General features: G+C 43.9%; 1 protein-coding gene across 2 annotated transcripts; it reads right to left on the bottom strand.

Annotated features, from left to right (window-relative positions):
• Positions 1–286: 286 nt before the first annotated feature.
• Positions 287–19,516, bottom strand: ptbp2a (polypyrimidine tract binding protein 2a). 2 transcript variants are annotated; one of them, XM_063206774.1, is made up of 14 exons: positions 19,403–19,516; positions 17,134–17,164; positions 14,341–14,410; positions 13,010–13,182; positions 11,538–11,678; positions 10,392–10,556; positions 9,362–9,472; positions 8,357–8,555; positions 7,329–7,441; positions 4,236–4,269; positions 3,636–3,728; positions 2,283–2,499; positions 2,089–2,166; positions 287–1,799 (listed from the first exon to the last, which is right to left on the bottom strand). In XM_063206774.1, exons 1-14 carry the CDS (start codon positions 19,501–19,503, stop codon positions 1,670–1,672), a joined length of 1,656 nt encoding a protein of 551 aa, XP_063062844.1. In that variant the 5' UTR covers positions 19,504–19,516; the 3' UTR covers positions 287–1,669. The 2 variants fall into 2 exon arrangements, with proteins under 2 accessions (XP_063062844.1, XP_063062843.1); XM_063206773.1 differs by having other exon boundaries at positions 8,345–8,555.
• Between the last annotated feature and the right edge of the window lie 1,133 nt (positions 19,517–20,649).

Consider the following 20,649-nt stretch of genomic DNA (forward strand, 5'->3'; position numbering starts at 1 on the left):
TTTTTTCAATTTGTCAAGACGTTTTTCCCACCCCGAAAACGAAAACATGACATCAGCAGCACAGTGAGGTGAGACTGAGGAGGAGAGAAAGAGACAGAGAAACAGAGAGAGGTGAACACAGAGCCGCGAGAGTGTTTATTGAGCATGCCACAAGAGGTAAAAGGCAGAGTACACGAGAAAAAGACAGAGCGAGACGGAGGGAAGGAGGGAGGGAGAGAGAGACAGTGGGAGAAGGTCCCTCCGATATGACAACCAACAAGAGTCAAAACACAAACTTTCATTTGGCTTTGTTAGAAAAATCCACTTTTAATTGTGCCATGGTCAGACTAAACCGAATCTTACATTACTAAAGAAATAAAAAGTCAATATAGAAAATATAAATGGCTTTTCTTCGGTTTTGTTTTTTTTCCTTTTCTTTTTTCGTAGACACAATTAAATCAATTAATAACATTAGTTCCTAAATAGGTACGGCAACATCTTCAGGGGAGAAAAAAAAGTTTCATCACATTTAACCGTACACATTTATACAATATTCCAATCTTGCACTTACATATTCCTCCATAAATACAAAACAATATCCATTATTTACTGTGGAAATTAAGACTGAAGGCACAAAGGTTTTGGTCCCTCCCAAGAATCCCTCCCAACTGTCAAACACAGAGGGAAAAAAAACCTAAAATAAAAATAACACGGCTCATTTAAGTTTCGCTTCTAAAGTGCATGCAAATGCCTAGTGTTTACAATTCTTTACCTAGCTACACTAGTTCACACATGCATGTTAGGAGAAAGAAAACTCTTACGCTTTATCTAGGGAAAAAAAGATATACAAATGTCTCGCTAAGAACATAATCTGCAAGAGCATCCTCGATCACAAAGACATTTTTACACTTCACTCTTAGCCATGTAGGGTTGATGGGGGTAGGTGTAGGATCAGTTTTCAAGGCGCTTAAATTAAGTCTGCTGATTGGAGAGGACTACTAAAAAAGCTTTGGTTGTTGAAATTGTTGAGCCCTCTGTGAAAAAGCATGGTCTGAGCAGAGCTCATCTATGAACTCGCTAATGATCATTTCAGCATGGTCAGGCATTACCAACCAAGAACAATTGTGAGAAAGCCAAAGACAGAAAGAAAACAAACAGCAATAACCTGACCACTAATCATGAGCAGAGCATACAATCATACCTTACATCCACTCCCCCATTTCACATTCACATGTAACAGCAGAAACCAATGTGCCCCTCAGTTGTGTTCAGTGAATATGTATGTGGATGTATTGGAGAGTTTAAACTTGTCTTGTCAAGTAAGGCACATCGTTTTTGTTTTCTTGTTAATCAGAAAATGAAACCGGAAAGAACCAGTTTCTACCATTCTTTCTTTACGTGAACAAATTAAAAAGATAAATGATCTATAGAACATAAACATGTCATGGTTATCATTGGAAAAATACAGAGACCTTCATGAAACTTTCACTCAGTCCATCTTTCTGACGGTATGAGAAATTAATGCTTCAATCCACATTATAAAGGAATGATTGTGCATCTTAAATGAAAAAAAAAGAAACAATGTTATGCATGTGGTCCCAAGGATCAAAGTGAAAGTCAACAAAAATACAAGGAGAAAAAAACAACAAAATTGCTGATGCGTGTTCGCATGGAGGAGAGGACATAGCTCTCAGATGGTAGATTTGGAGAAGGAGACTCGAAGATGGTGGTTCTTGCCCATGTTGTAGTTGTGGAGGTCAATGAGGCACTGAATTGCCTCTTCAACAGAGGTCATCTGGAGAAGCGCCATTTTGTGATCCCTGAGGGAAGAAAAGAGAAAAGAGGAGGGGTGAAGGGGGTAGAGAAAAAAAAGAGGTAGAGAGAGGAGAAAGGGAGAGGGGGTAGAAAGAGAGGAGAAAGAGTAAGAGGGAAAGCGTAATGGAGAGAGAGAAAGCAAGAGAGAGAAAAGGTGTCACTCAAGGACCTTGAGACCAAATGCTAAGGAGCTGTGCCCTTAGCTCCCCTAGTTGCCATGTAGATTAGCATCGATAATGTTGAAATGTCAGCAAGTGGACACCAGCGATCCATCATCGGCTGCCAGACACTTACTGGAAAAACTTGAAGGCTTTCACCGTGCCGCCCGAGTTGGAGAACAGGACTCGAAGGTCATCCTCCGTAATGTCTTCACTGCAAATGATCAGGGGGAAAACGGCTTAGCATTCTGACATTTGACATCAAATGACAAGCCATAAGATGGATTCATCCTTCCCTTCCCTTCCCCTCATTTTGCCTGGTTTACTCACGGGATGTTGGACAGATGCAAGGTGGCGGAGGGCGGGAAGATGTTCTGGAAGTTCTTGGAGCCGGGCTTCTTGAAGCGGTGCAGGGGCGAGTTGGTGAAGTCCTTGGTGAGCCCTTGGTCGTCCAGTCCCTCCCGAGGCAACTGGACCGTCTGGTGCTTGGACGAGGTGACCCGCATGATCTTGTTGTACATCTTCTGACCGTTCAGGTGGCTCATGGCTGTATGGAGATGAAACCACATGATTACTTTGACAGTTTCTTAACGTCTTCAAATAATTCAATCAAAACACAAGAAGCGTACAACACAGTTCTAGAACCATAGCAGGTCTTCGGAAATGGAGAGGATATCATATGATAACTTTAAAGACATTGGTTGGTGCAAAAACAGGAGGAGGAGATTACCTATACTGAGACAGTGAGGTGTTTAATGTCTGTGGATCTCCCTTTTCGAATGAAACCCCTTTGTATTCCCTACAACTGTTTCATCTTCTCTGAACACCATCTAAAACACCAAGGACTTCTTAGATCATGTCTGCAATGTTCAAAGTATCTATCTGACCCACGTGAGTTGGGTGCTAACTGAAATAGAGAGTTAGGAATGTCACCACACTGTTCAACTCAAGGCGGAAACTCTGTAGAGCAACTGCTGTGCTAACTTAAAAGCAACAAAAGAGAAAAAGAGGAAATGCAGAAAAGAGGAGAGAAAACAACTAGCCCTCTTTCACATTACAGTTGAAGATTGATCACCACTCCTTTTCCAAGGCTACAAAACTGTCTTTTCGAAGATGGACAGCCATTCTTTGACATGTGGGATAGTCTAGACTATAAAATGTCCTTATAAATAAAATAAAAGAATCCGCTACCAGCTTTGTGTACACACAGTCTTTCGATCCATTTTGGACCATGCTCAGATATTGACTAGAGCTCTAAATTTTCTCTTAAAAAAAGTCACACAATGCTGTCAAAACAGATTGAGAGTCATTAAGCATCAAGTGTTATAAGGAAACACCTCATTAACACACGTGTAACAAATAAAACGCAAAAAACATTGACAGAGACAAAAGCATAATACTGACATAAGTGTTCAGAGCTTCATGTTCTACCCTAGAAACAAATAAAAAGGCAAATAACATTGACATAAAGAGTGTTCAGAGCTTGGTGTTCTGGAGACTTCCCTTGCTGATCGAAATCGTGTTTCATTTACCAGGCCCAAATGTCCCAGTGGCTGTTAGTCTCGGCTCTGCACAGAAGGCAGTAAACAGCGGGGAACAGAACAAGGTGGTGCTAGCGATTGTGTGTGTGTGCGTGCGCGCGCGTGTGCGCACGCGTGCGTGCGTGCATGCGCGGAGCCTTACCAAGCTGGGCCTGATTAGCATCTGCCATCTGGATCAAGGCGCTGTCTTTCTTATTGTAGAGGATTTTCACCCTCTGCACATCCCCATACACGCCTGCATCACACCACGCCGATGTGCCGCGCAGGTGGAGGAGGAGAAGGAGCACGAGAGAGAGGAGGAAGGTAAGAAGATGGCACGGTTAACACTTAGGAGATTCAAAACTCATCACGTTGACATGAGTGAAAAAGAAGAGAGAGATATTTGTCGCGAGAGAGATAATTGACTGAATACAGAAGAATAGATCTATAGGCAAAACCCTCTGATGAATGAGTTAGTTAAGACTGGTCAGAAATAATGCAACATGCAAAATTATTTCCTCCCATGCATTACATACAGCTACAAGCTAGACAGGACAAGTGGATTAAAACCACAATGAAGTAAAAGCTGGTCATTCGCTAAAACTAACTTAAAAGACAAAACAAAAAAAATCAAACCATATCAACACACAAATGCATGGACTAAATAAATAAAGAGTATGTAAGAGCTAATAAAAAACATAAAAATAAAATCAATGGAAATAAAACAAAGTAGAGAGAGAGAGAGTTGCTAACGATAACATACCGAAGAGGGTAAAGAGACTTTGGGGCGTAACCGTCTTTAGAAGGAGAGAAGAGCAAGCAGCGCAAGACAGGTAGGTAGAGGTAGAGAAGTCGAGGAGGTAGAGAGCGGAGCGGAGAGATGAAGAGATCGTCCAGAGCGGAGGGTGTGGTTTGGTTTCCCCGTAGAATGGTGAGGTAGGTGGGTGGGTGGTCATGGAGCATGGTTCAAGGCAGTTAATCGAGGAGGGTAGGAGAAGGGGAGAGGAGATTAAGGATGAGGAGAGGAAGAGGAGGGCAGGAGAGAAGTAGGAAGAGGAGGAGTTTTTGGGAGAGAGGAGGGGAGAGGAGAGGAGGAGAGAGGGAGGAGAGGGGGAGGAGAGGAGAGAGGAGGAGAGGAGGTTGGGCAAATGAGGAGAGGAGGAGGACAGGAGAGGAGAGGGGGAATGAGGGAGAGGGATGGGAGAGGAGGAGAGGAGAGCGGGAATGAGGAAGAGGAATGGGAGAGGAGGAGAGGGTGGTTGTTCAGATATGAACAACAATAGGGAGTGGAGTGGGGATACAGGAGAGTGAAGGGATGAGGGATATGGGATGAACAATAAGCGGGTATCCATATTGAATGGTGGAGGACACAGAGACAGGGAGGGGAGACACAGGAAGAAGGGAAAGGAGGGGAGGGGTAGGCAAATGCAAAAATAAAATAAATACATGGGGAGAGGACAAGAAATAAAAATACAGGTCAGTACATAGGAAATGCAGGAGTTTTTGGTCAGAGAAATGGCTGGCTTATGCATCGCTATAGAAATATATAGAAGAAAAATAAAGAAAAAACAAGCCAATTATTGTGCCAAACGTATATTCACCCAGGACAGCAAAGTGGGTGGGGTACATTCACATCAAATCATAAAATCACAGCAGTCTGATACGAAAAGACAGACGTGATAAGAATGCAGACTCAAAACCAAGCATGCGGTACAAAGGTTGGTGTAACGAGGGGGGTGAGAGTGTGTTAGCTCTAGCTTTGACCAGAGCGAGAGGATGGAATGCAGACAATGGCAGACCGAAGAGAAACAGTGTGCACTGTTCCGTGAGTCTGCCATCTAAGCTGCTGCCCAACACACAGATTGTATCCCGCACATCCTGTATCCCAGTGGTTCTTAACCTTTTTTTCTCAACGCACCCCTTCACCTGTGCCTAAAAGAAGCCGTGTACCCCCAACCCAAACTTCTACACGTGTATACGCACAAAAAAAATGATTTAAGTAAAAAAATTCAAATTCTTGCTTGAGACATTAATCAATGCTTAAATGACTTTATATGGAGGCCAAAACATGTTTTAATTTGTTCTCGATTTGACCTAATTATAATGTTTGCAAGCACAATTTTGGTCACAACCTCAACACAAACAAAATTCTGTGCACCCCCTGAAATCTCTGACGCACCCCCAGGGGGTGCCCGCACCCTAGGTTAAGAACCACTGCTGTATCCTGTACTTTTGTGCCTTCCTTGTCGGTGCCAATCAATAGAAAATTACAGTAGCTTGTACATAGACACCTCAATAGACCCAGGGAAAACGGAATGACTCTACAACAACGTCATTTTGGCCTTTGACCTTGAGGTTTTGACATTGGTAATTGTTTCAGGTGTTTGTAAGACTCACTTTGGCTAATGGCATAGCAAGCATTAGTGGTCATTCGGGTACCCTTTGCCTTCTGCCAAAGGCCTACTACGGTATTCAGGCGTGCTGGACCATGGCTTCCTTATTTTCGCCAACTACAAGGTCGTCTAGCGGTGGTATTTGGACAGACAGATACACTCCGACAGAGAGCCTGCAGACGCACTGACTGGCATACAAGTGTGTTGTAGTGGCAGAGCAAAAAAAACACAAGAGAATAGGCTGCTCTGAAGAATTGAGAGCTGTGGTGGCAGAATGACTTCCCTCTGATTTTGTTATACCAGTAGCCTTCACTGAGGGAGCGAGACACCGAGAGAAAATGTTGGGTGAGTGAAAGGACATGTCTGTTGACTGAAAGAAGAGACGAGAGAGAGAGAGAGAGAGAGAGAGAGAGAGAGAGAGAGAGAGAGAGAGAGAGAGACAGACAGAGAGACAGAGAGAGAGAAGTAGTGCTTTGAAAAGAGAAGCTCCAGAGTAAATGAATTTTTCAATTCGCCGCAGCGGCGACGAAGACAATTTTAGAGCAGCAGAGAGTCAGACAGAGTGGGTGAGGAGAAATCAAGGGAGAGCATTTAGAGGGCAATGACCATGATTTGTGAAAATAAGCTACAGTTGAGAGAGTGGTCAGGAGCCTTTCACTATTCTCTAGGTGGTGAAGAAGAAGAAAAAAAAAACCTTGAGGAGAAAATGGATTTCAGGCGAACAGAGGTTATACAAGACAGAAAAGGCATGGGCAATTGTGCGCCGTGCTGGCTTCTGCGGCCGACCAAAATATAAAAGGGAAAAAAAACATGTCTGAAAGAACACGTTAGCGAGAGGTGATTATTACGGTTACTGCGACCATTACCATTATGAGCTAGCTCTTAGCCCCCTTTGATGGTCTCATTTTATGGGCCACAATTGGACTCTAATGAGCGAATGTAAAGCAAAGCTTGCCAAGCAACCTGCATTTACACTTCAAATCTAGCGCGGCATGATGAATGACTGTGTGTGGGTGGAGGTGTGGGACTCATGGACCCTTCAAGGGGTTTGTAGGGCTGTGTTGTTCCATATAGAGCTTACACATGTAAACACAACAGTGGGAAAAAACTAAAATAATAATAAGGTGAACGGCTAGGAGAGAGATCAGAGATGGGGCACAAGCTATGGTAATGCTGGATGTGTCAATCGAAGGTTCAGAGAGTTTTAAAAAAGTATCTTTGAACATGGATGAACTAACTAAGTAGCTGATCTACCTAGACTGGTTGGAAGAGATTTGGGATGAGTTTTTTTGTTTTTTTAAAAAAACTATTTTAACCTACGACGGACACCTCAAAATGGATCCTGGCGAGAGAGATGGTGAGGGGGGGAGAGCGAGGCATCAAGAGTGTGCGAGAGGGAGTTTTGCTGCAGGAGAGGATGTGTGAGGAGGGATGAGTGATTGGAGTGAGTGTTATATACTGACCTCTTCGTTGAGGTTGCTGGCCAGGAGGACTCCTCCGGAGCCCGAGTGGCCTAGTGCCACCCTTCCAGCTGCCGCCGCCGCAGCCGCCGCAGCACTCAGCGGGTTCATGGCACCTGCAACACCACAGAGACATCAGATAGCCTGCCTTACAAAAGTTTGACCTCTAAGCGGTCAGAGTGAATCTAAATATCTATGCTTTACCTCGATTCCCAGTCTATCGTGTCACTTTGTTCCAGAAATAGTGAGACGATACATTGTTTCCCTTTTTCAAAAATGTACCTCCCACCTTTTGCATTAATATAGTGTATATATAATGCATTTCAATCAATATTTATATGACACAGTAATCATACATTTTAATGTTGTTCGACACACTTTTCTTTCAGCCTGCATACTGAATATAAAGTATAGTGCATAGTAAAAAGAGAGCGATGTACAGCTGGGCTATAAGAGGTGAGCCACTGTGGATGGCTGAGCATGTTTGGATTAGCATTCCTGCTGGCTGTTGAGCCGTCCAATAGACATGTCAACCGCACTAAGAAGCTTGCCGCCCATTTGCTTTTTCAGTCACTCAGTCTCGTATTACTTTGCCACCTCAAGGGCTGGCTGTTATCTTAAGACGTTGCCCATTTTGGCATAAGCTGCTCGTTCAATGACAAGCACTCCTCACCCCAACGATAAATAGGGACCGTATTATAAGACCCACAGAAAGCTAAGCCACCCCTCTCAAATCTCTCAAGGATTTTTTTAAAGAAATATTTACGTCAATGATTCCAATTCTATTTGGCCACAACAAACCCAAACAACACGTGAATGAGTCATTTAAAGTGGTGAACTGTTAGCAAAGTAAATATATTCAGAATGCAGGCTAAAAGAAAAGTGTGTCGGAACAATATACATATATATGCAAAAAAAAAAACCAGAAAGATATTGAATTTTAAAGTGGTGAACTGTTAGGAAGGAGAAAAAAAACAAGAGAGGGGGGAAAAAGGAGAAGAAAAAGAGAGGCGTGTTACCTGGGATCTTACCGAGCAGCGAGGACGAGTCTTTGCTGAAGGCGGCGGCGATGGAGGGGTCGACACCGGGCTGGCCGTCTCCTGCCGGGAGCTCTGGCCGCGTGTAGTCCCGACTCTTGTCGTTGTTGTACTTGACATTGAGGTTGACCAGCTTGGAAAAGTCAATACGCAGTGTGCAGCAGGCATTGTAGATGTTCTGTCCATCTAAGGCCTGTGAGGAGGGGTGAGGAGTAGGACCGATGGGGAGCGCAGAGAGAGAGAGAGAGAGAGAGAGAGAGAGAGAGAGAGAGAGAGAGAGAGAGAGAGAGAGAGAGAGAGAGAGAGAGAGAGAGAGAGAGAGGAGAGAGAGAAGGAGAGAAAGAAGTGGAATAAGACACAACAAGGGAGACTGAGCCTTAAAGTCTAACACAGTGCAGCAACACAAAGATGCCTGATTGAGACAGACAAGTTGAGTGTGATAGTCACCCAGTGAGAGAGAATACAAATGCCGATAAACAAGCTTGGAAAGAGAAGGAAAAATACAAGAGAATCGAGCTGGCTGAAAAAGAGACCAAGTCAAGTAAGACATATAAAGAATGAGAGAGAGAGAGAGAGAAAGAGAGAGAGAGAGAGAGAGAGAGAGAGAGAGAGAGAGAGAGAGAGAGAGAGAGAGAGAATCAACAACAAAGACTGAGAGAAATAGACAGAGAGAGTGAGAGTGTAAGGAAGAGAGAATAGAGAGAGAGGAAGTGGGGGGGAAATACAGTGAGAATGCGAGACAGAGAATCAGAGACAGGGGGCGAGAGTACAAGCGAGCGCGAGAAGCATAGTGAGAGTGAGAGCGAGCCAGAGAGAGGTTTACTAAGCCCAGAGGAATTTCACGGCTGCTGAGCTGCGCAGGCTGTGAACGGAAGGCAGGAAGGCCTGACGCCACTCTGGCATGCTCTCTCTCCTTCTCTCTTTCTCTGCCTCTCTCCATCTCTCATTCTGCATCTCTCGTTTTGCCATTCTCTCCCTCCCTCTGTGTGTCCAACCCACCAGTTTGGCCTGCTGGGCGTTGACTGGGTCGCTGTACTGCAGTAGAGCCTGGAACTGATTGTTCTTGGTGAACGTGATTATCTTCATCACCGTGCCAAACTTGGAGAAGATCTGCAAAAAAGCGAATAAAAAAATGAAAACCAAACAAAAACCAACAAAAGATCAGTTGCAGATTTTTTTCCTACACATTTCACTCCCCTCATTATGGGGGATGGATGAGGGTAAATTACCCTCTTTTGAATGCTGAATTTTTCATGGTGTTAATATCAATGGTAGTCACACTTGTGAAAATGTTTTGTTCAAGTGTCTTCATGCGTTTATTCATGGCTTCTTGTTGAACTGTAGCCTCTGAGAGCCTTTTTTTATACAAGGGATGCTGAATAAATAAACACTTCCTCCTTCACACCACCATGTTTTTCCTTTCATCACTGAGACCCTGTTCACTTGGATGAGTTGTGCTGGACAAGGCATCCCTTGTCTTTTACGGTACATGACAAGTGTTTTCCCTCGAGTCAGTGAGCCCGAGCTGTAGCATCATTATGGGCCAAGTTGCACAGCATGTGCCCCCTCCCTCCCTCCCTCCCTCTCCTCCACCACTCCTCCTCCTCCTACCCCCCTCTCTGTCCCATCCACCCTTCAATCTATCTAGTCATCCTATCCCTCCCTCTATTCCATTCCCATTCCCTCCTCCTTGCCTCTTCGTTCTTCACCCCCGCTGTTCCCCTCCTTTCACTCCTCCTCCTCCTCCCTCCCTAAGTGGTGATGTGCGCGGCGTGCTGGTGCCCACCTGCTACAGTATGTCCAGGGTGACTGGGTAAAACAGGTCAGCTCATCCCACTCTTCCTCTCCTTCCTTCCATCCATCCATCCCTCCCTCCATCCATCTCTCCTCCATTTCTCTCCCTCTCCCCCTCTCCTCCTACTCCAGGTGGACCCATCCCTTCCTCTCTTCCTCTTTCCCTTACCCTGTACCTCTTCCCCTCCTTCCTCTCTTCCTATAACAAGGCTGTGTGTGCCGCTGCCGTGCCCACCTGCTGCAGTACGTCCAGGGTGACGGGGTAGAACATGTTGTCGATGATGATGCGCAGCACGGGGCTGGGCGCAGGAGTCAGGGCGCTCTCGCTGGCCGCGGAGCCCGACGTGGGCATGCCACCCCCCTGCGCTGCCGACACCGCCTGCAGCACCGCCTGGGCACGCTGATGACCGACACACGCACACAGATAAGGACACAAAGGGATGACAGAGAGAGACACACACACACAATGATACAAAGGGATGAGAAGGAGAGGGGAAAGCAGACACAGACACACAACAGCACAGGCCAACACACAGACAGATGAGGAGAAGGAGAGAGAGAGAGAGAGAGGGAGAGAGAGATAGATTATTTACAACACAAGCACTGGACTTTTATATTTCCAGGCACTAGCAACAGATGCACAACAGTAAGTAGAGGTCATAAATGATCACACTGCACATAAAGAACAAACCTCTCATATTTTTTTAAATTCAGAACAGCCATTGGATATAAATTTACCCAACTGAAGTGCACATCTTTATTGAGATAAGGGAGGAAGAGAGTCTTAAATATAATGCATGTCATGACTTAACACCGTGTTTAACGGCGCGTTTTAGGCCAAAAGGCTAATAGAATGCCGAGCGGCTTTCGCTACACAGCACAGCGATGTTCACCATCTGGAGTGCTGGGAACACTGCAGTGTCTCGGGATTGGTTACAGAATTAAAGTAGGCCTAACACTAGGTCGCTTTGGTTGTTTGTTTTGTTTTCAAAATCACTGTAGTGCCTCGTCAACCTTTAACAGGGTGAAAGGCACTATTGAATTTGCATTGCCACCTTCTTTATGCAACAATTTTATAGTATAAGGCCATGTTACTATATTTGCAACGGGACACTGCAGTTTCACCTCTAAACAGTAGGACGAACGAAAAGGAAAACGTCTCAAGTTGCTTTAAGAGTGCAGGTCATGGAACGACGTGGGCCGGTGGGTTTAGTGTGCCGTGCCATTGCGGTTCAATTCCAGGTCATCCTGCTCAGTCTCGCTCTCCCCACTCATTTACTGTCTCCCTTGCTGTGCTCTCTGAATGGTGGAGTTAGGAGGTCCCAAATAAACAAACATACAAACAAAAAATAGATTATAGGGTGGCGGTCACAGTGCTCACCTGGTTGCCTGCGTCGGTCTTGAGCTCCTTGTGAGTGGAGTACTGTATGATGACGGGGGCGTTCCGCACGTGTGGAGTCACCGCCATGTAGTAGTTCACCATGGTGACGGCCGCCTCCTCTGTGCCCATCTCCAGGAATGCCTGGCACCAGGGGAACATGGGAGGAGAGGAAAGGAACGGAGAGGACAGGAGAGGAGGATGAGAGATGAGGGGAGGAGGATGAGAGATAATGGGGGAGATGAGAGGACAGGAGAAGAGAGGGGAGGGGAGGAGGGAAAAAAACACGTGAGAAGACCATCAATTAAAAACTGTGGGGGCTTCGGGAAAGTGTGTTTGAGTGGGTGCAGGGCAATTATAATTTGGACCCCCCCAACCCCACCCCCACCCAGTCTTCATTACCGGCTAGTCTTGATGCGTGAGGTGGCAGTTAAAATAATGACCCAATGGGAAGAGACCTAGTCTTTATCTGGCAATCAGATGTAAGGTCGCCTGCCCCAATCAATAGAACTAATGGTGTAATTAACCATCACAGGTACCAAAAAGGGAGGAAAGCCAGAGTTTGAATCAGAGCAGCGGAGGGGGATGGGGGGGGGGGGGAAGCGAGTGGGCACAGATGAATAATACTTGGGCTAGGGCAGGGGTCAAGGAAATGCATGATTCCACGATCACGTGAACACGCTCGGAACAAAATGGGAGTAACATGATCTGCACACACCAGTCAAGGCACTAGCCATGAATTTTTAAAGCCGGCAAATTCATGCGATGCTTGTCTGCAAATCCTAAAATACAGGCTTTCATTTTTAATGCCACACGTTGCCATTATAAGCCGGTGTGTGTGTGAGCAGATACGTATTTGTGCTCTGCAGGAGTGATAACCTTCGAGACATGTCGAAGAACCTGGTTGGCATAACAAGCAAGCAATAAGCCTAACATTGACTACTAACCACGTACACTTGTTACTTGCTCAGCAGTCAAAGCAAAATTAAATGTTAACCAACCCTGTTCAACATGATTTGAGGGATGCGTCGTTGGCATCTGAAAATAAGCTCCTTGACGGCAGTATGATCTGTGGTTTACACACCAGCCGGCGCGGTGTCATAACAGGGTCCTGCACCTACAGGGAACTGAACTGTGAGCTGAGGAAGCAACAGGCAGTGGGCCTTCCGTCACCCTCATATCAATTAAGGTGTCAGCTGCCACACACAACCTTAACGGTTCTTCATTCATGGCTAAAGTACTCTTGAGCAAGGTGCACAACCTTACAGGGACCCAACACCTAGGGAAGCAATACCCTGTTAAACACCAACGTAACGAAATGTAATTTCATGTCCGTTGTATGACTTGTACATATGAAGAAAGGGACAATAAAAGCTGACTTGCCTATTCTGTCTATCTTTGGCTTTCATTATTATCAGCTCTTTCAGGACACGTTTTCCTGAATTGCATCCATCAATGTCGTTATTGCTGCTTACCTGGTTTTTGCCCTTGAGCGTGAGGATGTTGGTGACCTTGCCGAAGGGCAGCCCCAGGGCGATGACCTCAGTCTCTGTCGCCTCGTTCGGAAGCTTCCGAATGTGGAGCACACGGGATGGCGGCGCGTCCTCCACTTTGAATTTCTTGCTGTCACTTCCGTTGGATGTACCGTCTGTTAGAGAAAAAGGAAAATATATATTGAACTGGCTGAACTTCTTTTAAAGCCAAGTCTGTGAAGATTCTCCAGTTTGTCACTTAGGAGAGAAGCACAGGGCTTGCCCAACTTCAAGGCAAAATATGTCAATTACCACTCGGGGGGGGGGGGGAGGTGGATGCATAAATTTAATTGCTACACAAGGATAACGTTTGATGAAATCTCTGCACGTCTTGTGTTCTGATTAAAAATCACTGAAACGCTTTGGATTTTTGCTTTTTTTCAATGCAAAAAACATGGTGTAGCAACAAGAGAGCAGTGTTGCCAGATGTGTCTGATCAAATCCCGCCCAAACGGTGCTCAAAAACTGCCTGGAGGCATTAAATTCCGCCCAATTTCAACAAATTGTATTGATTTCTATGGGCATAAAACGGCAGAAAAACCAGCCAAATGGCCGATTTTTACTTTTTTTTACACACCGACGGCTATCTTAAGCAGCCCAAATGGGTGGGTAACAGCCCAATCTGGAAACATTGCTAGAGTTCAGCTGAAACAAGGCTATAGAAAAGCAGGAGTGATCCAGACTACTCCAACACACAAACGTTTGACAACCATTCAGAAGATGCACTTAACCTACGATTGTTTCGGGAATTGTTCCAGTCACCTTCAGACAGAGCTTACAGTACAACTTAAAAGCGAGACTGCTAAGAAGGCATCAGGAAACTTTGGCCCGAAGCTTGAAAGCTTTCATAGTCTACTCCATGCCCTGCTTTATCAGAGCAGCCAACACAAAGGGAAAAAAATCCTCTGAGGCACCATTGAGATACACAGAGAGCGCACACACACACACAAAAATCAAAGATTCTGGGCACTCGCTTGGCATGTGTGGGTGCCCACCTACAAAGGGAACGAGCGGTTATTCGCAGACTGCGCGCCTCCCCTGAAGAGGCGATCTGCTAATACAACATTTTCACTTTGAAACACTCATTATCTTTTGATTTCCTTTAATGCTATCTGTGAGCGAGCAAATGACTTATGTAAATTTCCGTTGCAGGGCTTGGGCAAGGATAGGACGGAACGGAAGGAGGGGAGGAGAGAGAGCGAGGGAGAGCGAGCAAACAAAGAAAGAAGAGAAGAGACACAAAGATGGAAGAAAAGAAAGGGATATCAACTCACCGCTTATACTGCTCATTCCAGAGTTGGGACTGTTGTAGAGACTACTTGACAGAAGCTCGTCTGATCCTCTCTGGAATAAACAACATAAAAAGGCTCAGCATAAACAATCACTGAGCCACACAGAGAGAATCTCTTATCTGTAACGTGTATATCCCCCCTGACACACACTCACTCAGTCACTCTTTCTTTCTTTCTTGCTCTCTCTCTCTCTCCCCCTCTCTCTCTCTCTCCCCCTCTCTTTCTCTCTCCCCCTCTCTCTCTCTCTCCCCCTCTCTTTCTCTCTCAAGGCGTTGGCGGACATCAGAATTACAGCCGCCGCCGCCACCACCCCTAGAAACTCCATGACCCCGTATCTAACTCTCTCTTTTTTATCCTAAGCTCTGGATGCGAGCTCGGCCTGTATCTCTGTAATCCCTTGGACTCCGAGCTCCCATAAGGCCCAAATGGGGCGAGCTGACGCCCAACTGTTGCCAGACTCGACTCGCCCCCCTGCACCAGACACTTTTTCAGGGGGGGCAGCTAAAAGTGACGGATGGGACAGTGGGGAGAAACGTGAGGCCGTTACGACCCTGGCCGCCCTAATAGGACATCTCTGCTTTTTGTCTGCGAGTGAGATCCAGCGGATGGTTCTTTATCGCGCACTGTTTTTTATGGACGCTATAAATAAGGTGTTGAGCCAACCGTGCTGGAACCAGGACCGGGGAAATAAATTGGGGGCCATAATAAAGTTGTCGCTGCCAAAATCCCTAAAACCAACATCTCTCGGGCCGGCGTGACAGGCGTTCTTTAAAGGCTAACCGCTATTACGGGGGAGGGACAGTGCGTCATGCGCAAGTTCTGAGAAACGAGAGCAACTCTGTAGCTAGTGTTGCAAGAAAAAAAAAGTACAATGCTTTTGAAATCCTTATGAAGGAGTGGATAACTTTGTTCCACAAAGTACCGGGAAGGTATTTCCTACCCACAAACAACGTTTGTAAATCTATTGATATATAAAATCAGGGGCCATTTCTTAAAAGGAACAGGCTTTTTGCTAAACCAGCCGAGACATTAACCAGTCCCATTCAATTACTGCCAGACTAACGTCATCAAAACTGTACAAGAAAGTTGTATCCATGAAAAAAATTAAATTAGTATCCGTCGGCCAAATCTAACTTCCTGCAAAGCACCATATTTCTTCCCTGATTTAATAAATCACCGCAGATTGGATATTGGGGACGACCATGGAGCATTGCTACTGTACCACTGGTCACAAATAAAAGGCCACTCTCCATTACAGCCACAGCTGCCACTGTGGAAGAAGAAATCAATTTTGCTCAAAGGCTAGCCGGTCAAACCTCAAGCAAAACTATAGGTCAAACCTTCCAAGCAAGCCTAAATATAATAGCACTACAAATGCTCACAAATAAGGCAATTTCAAAATACTAACAGGTGCGGCCCACATATTGCCCAATGTTAGAAATTAGGGATGGGATATCGGTATCGGGTTCAGATATCAACATAATTCAGAGATCGGATCGGAATTTTCCCAAAGTATCGGAATTTTCCTGATACTGACATTGAGCCAGGTGTAATGTTAATTTCACTTGCATATTAGTTTTCAGGATGAGATTGTTACTTTTTTACTTGTTACTTTTTACTTATAAATTAGTTTTCTGTTCTTCTGACTTCCATTTCTGACCAAATAGTCTACTTGGGCCTACCTCAAGTTGAAACCCATGCATACATGTGGTTTTGGTATAGGATCGGAGTAGTATCGGTATCGGCAGATATCCAAATTTAGATATCGGGATCGGATTGGAAGTGAAAAAATGTGTATCGGTGCATCCCTATTAGCAATATTACCAACTATGTCAAGTGTAACCATGCAATGTCACAACATAAAAGGACAGCTGAAGTGGAATGAGGAGCCCATTAAAAGTATACAGATTTTCTATGGAATGTTTCATTGTATTTATATATTTCATTGTATTCTATTTATTTGTTTGTGAAAACTAGTTTGTCAAAACTAAGCCTGAATAAAATGCATCTTCATCGAGTTTCCAAAGTTGACAAAAATGCTTCTTAAACTGCAGCATGTCCGTTAAATTAATCAAAGCATGGCAATAAAAGCTGTATTTCTGTAAGCCATGTTTTCACTACCCATATCAAGACAAATTTACAAACTAGATTGTGCCCTACTGCCCTTGCCTATAGCATAGCCTGGTCACTGCCTTGGGGCTGTGATGTACACATGGCAGAAAGGATTGAAAATGTATACTTGTTCATTCATTCCAGGTCACATAAACAACATGTAACATTAACAAATAATACTTTCCAATTATTTTCAGTAACTTAAAAGTAAATTATAACAATACATAGTTTGTGCATTTATTCAGCAGTTATGCCATCATCAAAAACTTTCAGGAAATGTATGTCACATCTCTGTAATAGGCCACTGTGAAGGTCAGGTAGGTAACTGTTTAACCTAACCCAGCTGTACACATCAATGTTTTCAAATTATCTGGGGACCTCAACACGTGGATCCAGCATTCAAATCAGGCAACCAAATGATCTTTGACATGTGCACAACAAAGCCTACATGTCAAAGCCAGGATGTTCACCTCAATAACACTACACACAATGCATGTACTAATTTAAGTGTTACTATTGGTTATTTGCTATGGGCATTAACGCCCTTCAGATCATTCACTAATAAACACGTGACAATGTGGCAAAGTATACGGAAAATGTCTATCTTGTTCAACACAAGGTTGCCATCTGAAGAACAAAATAACGTATGTGACTGTTCCTTACCTTCACACCAACACCAACATCACTGACAATGCTGGGGAGGGGAAAAGAAAACAAGTAAACAACTTTTGCAATAATTACAACAATGCAAACAATTAAACAACAATATGGATATTTTCCTTCTACAACAGTGGTGAGGTCAAGCCTTCCAGAAAGAGAAAATAAAAGTTGTAACTCCAAGCTCTATTTTGGGAAGGGTTCATGTGAAGTTATTGACTGACACATAATCACCAAATGTTTACATCAAATATGTTTACAACTAAGCTGTGTCAGTTATTGCTAAAGCCAATGTAAATCTGGGCATGGATTGGAGGGAACGTTAACCCAAGTGATCACTATGTGTAAAGCTGGAACAGAGTAGCTAAACGTGATAATTTACAGCATGTAGCCTACTGGGCCTAATCTGTAAGCTATGACCATTTGACTGGGTCATGACAGCTTGACTGGGTAGAATAAGGATGGCTGGAAAGAAAGTGAGGGTTTGGAGCCAGAGGGGCGTAAGTGACATTTGACCAACTTTACAGGAGAGCCAAAACAAAATTTTGACCTCTATTTAATCAACTATATTTATTTACCTTTAACGACAACATCATAGCCATGAACATACTTAAATGAGGCAGTCATTAATTAAAAATATGATGTCATATTGACATACTGAACATATTCTTAAATCTTGAAAATTGCTAAAACTACTGAAAAATATGGCCAAAAATGATACGCCTTTTGGGCACCAAACATTTCGAATGTTTAGAGAGGAAAACGGATGCATCTGCTCATCCTGGGTTATAAACAATGTGATGAATAAGCTTAAGTCGTGATTTCTCCCTTTTATTTTAAATATGTATACAACAAAGACATTCTGATGCGTCAGTCAGACCACTTCTCAATTTAGTGTAAATGTAATGTACCCTGGCCATTTCCATCCTATGCAAGTACACAATTCAATGCTCACCCCTGTTTCGCATCCATTTAGTGCTCCAATCTCATGTATTACTTCACATTCATGCTTTTAATTTCAAACACTTGAACAGTGTAACATTTACTGTACTTACAAGCAGTTCAATTTCAATTCTATAGTTTGTATGCACTACACTTAGGCTCAGGCGGCCTACGCTTATCTAAGCCACTTCTGAGTGGCTTATCTGGCCACTTCTGAGGTCTTTGTTGTTTTGTTATTTTATTCAATACAGGTTGGGTTCTGATATGTCTTTTTGGCACAGTTAGATAGAGCTCATCAAGACCTTTAATTTGATAAATAGAAAGATTTTTGTCGAAAATGCCATTTACGCCCCTCTGGTCCTAAGCCCAAGCATCTCTGAATTATAGCCTACCTCAATAAGTGCCATAATGTGAAGTTTTTAAAATATTGATGCATGTTACATGGATGAATGTGGGCACAGTGCAATACACCCAGCTATAATGGTGATTGGGAAAATCGTGTTGTCTTGAAAGGTTTTTTTAATTTACATATTTCATTGTAGTAGGCCAAACTTCATAAGAAGTCCCACACGTGAAAATGATGTTGTAGGCTACTTGGCGAAAGATTTCGTGTTACATCGTTAAGTGCTTTAAATGCCCCAAAATTATTTAACATGTTGTTTCCACGACTTTGTGCACCGTTTACCATGAAGAACAAGAATCACGACCATCCCACAGAGACACGCCTTTTGCCCACGCCAAGCCAACATATGACAACTTTGCAGGTGACGTTGTTAGCGAGGAGTCTTTTACAGTCCAGAACCACATCTTATTCAGATAATGTTACAATAACCAGATGATACACATTTTAAGTGTACCCAAATCGCAATTACTCAACAACATGTGATTACAAGTGATTTAATTAAGTTACGACACAAAGCTGGACAACGCTTCCATTCCAATGATACTGTTCCATTTGGATGATGGCAGAATATTGTTTTGTTTTTCACTAGGAGGAACTTTGCAAATATGTAGCTTCTAATGCCTACACGTTTACGACAATTTAATACGAGTTGCACATATTCTTAAACGCATTGTGGCCACGAATATAACTTAGTACTTTTCGTCAGCAACGAGGGCAATTGTTGATTCGTAGTAGAGATGGGTTTAGCTACTGGAGCTAAAGGCTGCGCAGAGGCAGTAGGCTACAGACAAACAGGCTCCCAAAGCCATGCTAACATAGCAAAGTTAGCAAACTATTTAGCAAGTCGTAGGGAGATAATGCGCCAAATATGGTCTACGTGTAGCATAAATAGCACCGTACAGCAGATATAAGGAAGCCAACAATATTTACCCGTCCATTGCCGAAGAATCTTGCTCTAGGGAGAAATAGTTGTGGAGGTTTGCCGTAGTCGCTTGCACATACGACGACAAAATGGAGGCGGAAGCTAGCATGCTGGGAAGGAAGGTCCGAAACCCACTTCATCAAGCATGCGCACAAATACCAACTCCATAAACAAAAGAAACTGTTCAGGTGGGCCTGAAGCTATTTCATGAACTAGTGCAGTGTTTTCCAACCTTTCTTTTTGTCTTGTGTACCCCCTAAGCATTTTCGTTGTGCCATGAGTAGGCCTACCCCCCAAGTCAAGTTTTATATCGCTTTCTCTGTCCCAATGTAACTAAGCCCCATACATTTGTTAAAATTACTTTTTCAGTAGGCTACCCCTTGCAGTGTGCTGGTGCACCCCTTAGTGTTGGGTAATTTTAAGTTCCGTGACCGTGGAGAGGAAAGGTTCGTTTCTCACTGGATTTGTCAGTCATCTATGGTGAAATAAAAAAATGAGCCGGGGTGCCCCTCAAAAAAATGTGGGGAATTTTTTTAGAGCCCTGTATCCAAAATGGCTGCTGCCAGCCAAGCTGGAAATGTGCTTTTTAATGGTTTTGCCCACAGTGCTGCATACATGGTTTCTGAGACTATTTGGGGCAAGAAATTCACAAATTATGTAGATTTACTGATTTGACCTATTTTGACCTTCAAATTCAAGATGGCTGCCACTTTTGGCTCTTTAAATGTCAATTTTTCAAAATCAAAATTACAAGTAGGCTATGCAGAAGTCATCTGAAAGGTAAACAAGATCAAGGTTTGTGGTTGATGAGAATTAATGATGAGTCGGGTCATAATCAATATGAGGTTCTGTGATCCTCTGGCAAGGATGTTTTGATGATTGATTTGACCTCTATGGACCCTTTAGAAAAGATTTAGCCCCCATGTCCCTCCCAAAAATCCTGGCCTTTTTTTGCTAGAGAGGCAAATTCAAAATGGCGTCGGGCGCCGTCTCTAAGAAATAGGCTAGGGTGACCAGACGTCCCGGTTTGACCGGGACAGTCCCGTTTTGGAGTTGTGTGTCCCATGTCCCGAGCAAACTCTCTCGGGACACAAATATGTCCCGGTTTTGGCCACTCACTACATTACGCCATGTCTATCATGGTAGCCTAAATATATGGAAAATATTTTTTTACCTGCCACAATTAATGACAGCCAGCGCTTGTATAGAAAGTCTGAAGGAGTCAGTTGCAATTTGTCATTCCGACTTCTAAAAT

Source organism: Engraulis encrasicolus, chromosome 9, assembly GCF_034702125.1.
Source record: "Engraulis encrasicolus isolate BLACKSEA-1 chromosome 9, IST_EnEncr_1.0, whole genome shotgun sequence".
NCBI classification, from domain to species: domain Eukaryota; kingdom Metazoa; phylum Chordata; class Actinopteri; order Clupeiformes; family Engraulidae; genus Engraulis; species Engraulis encrasicolus.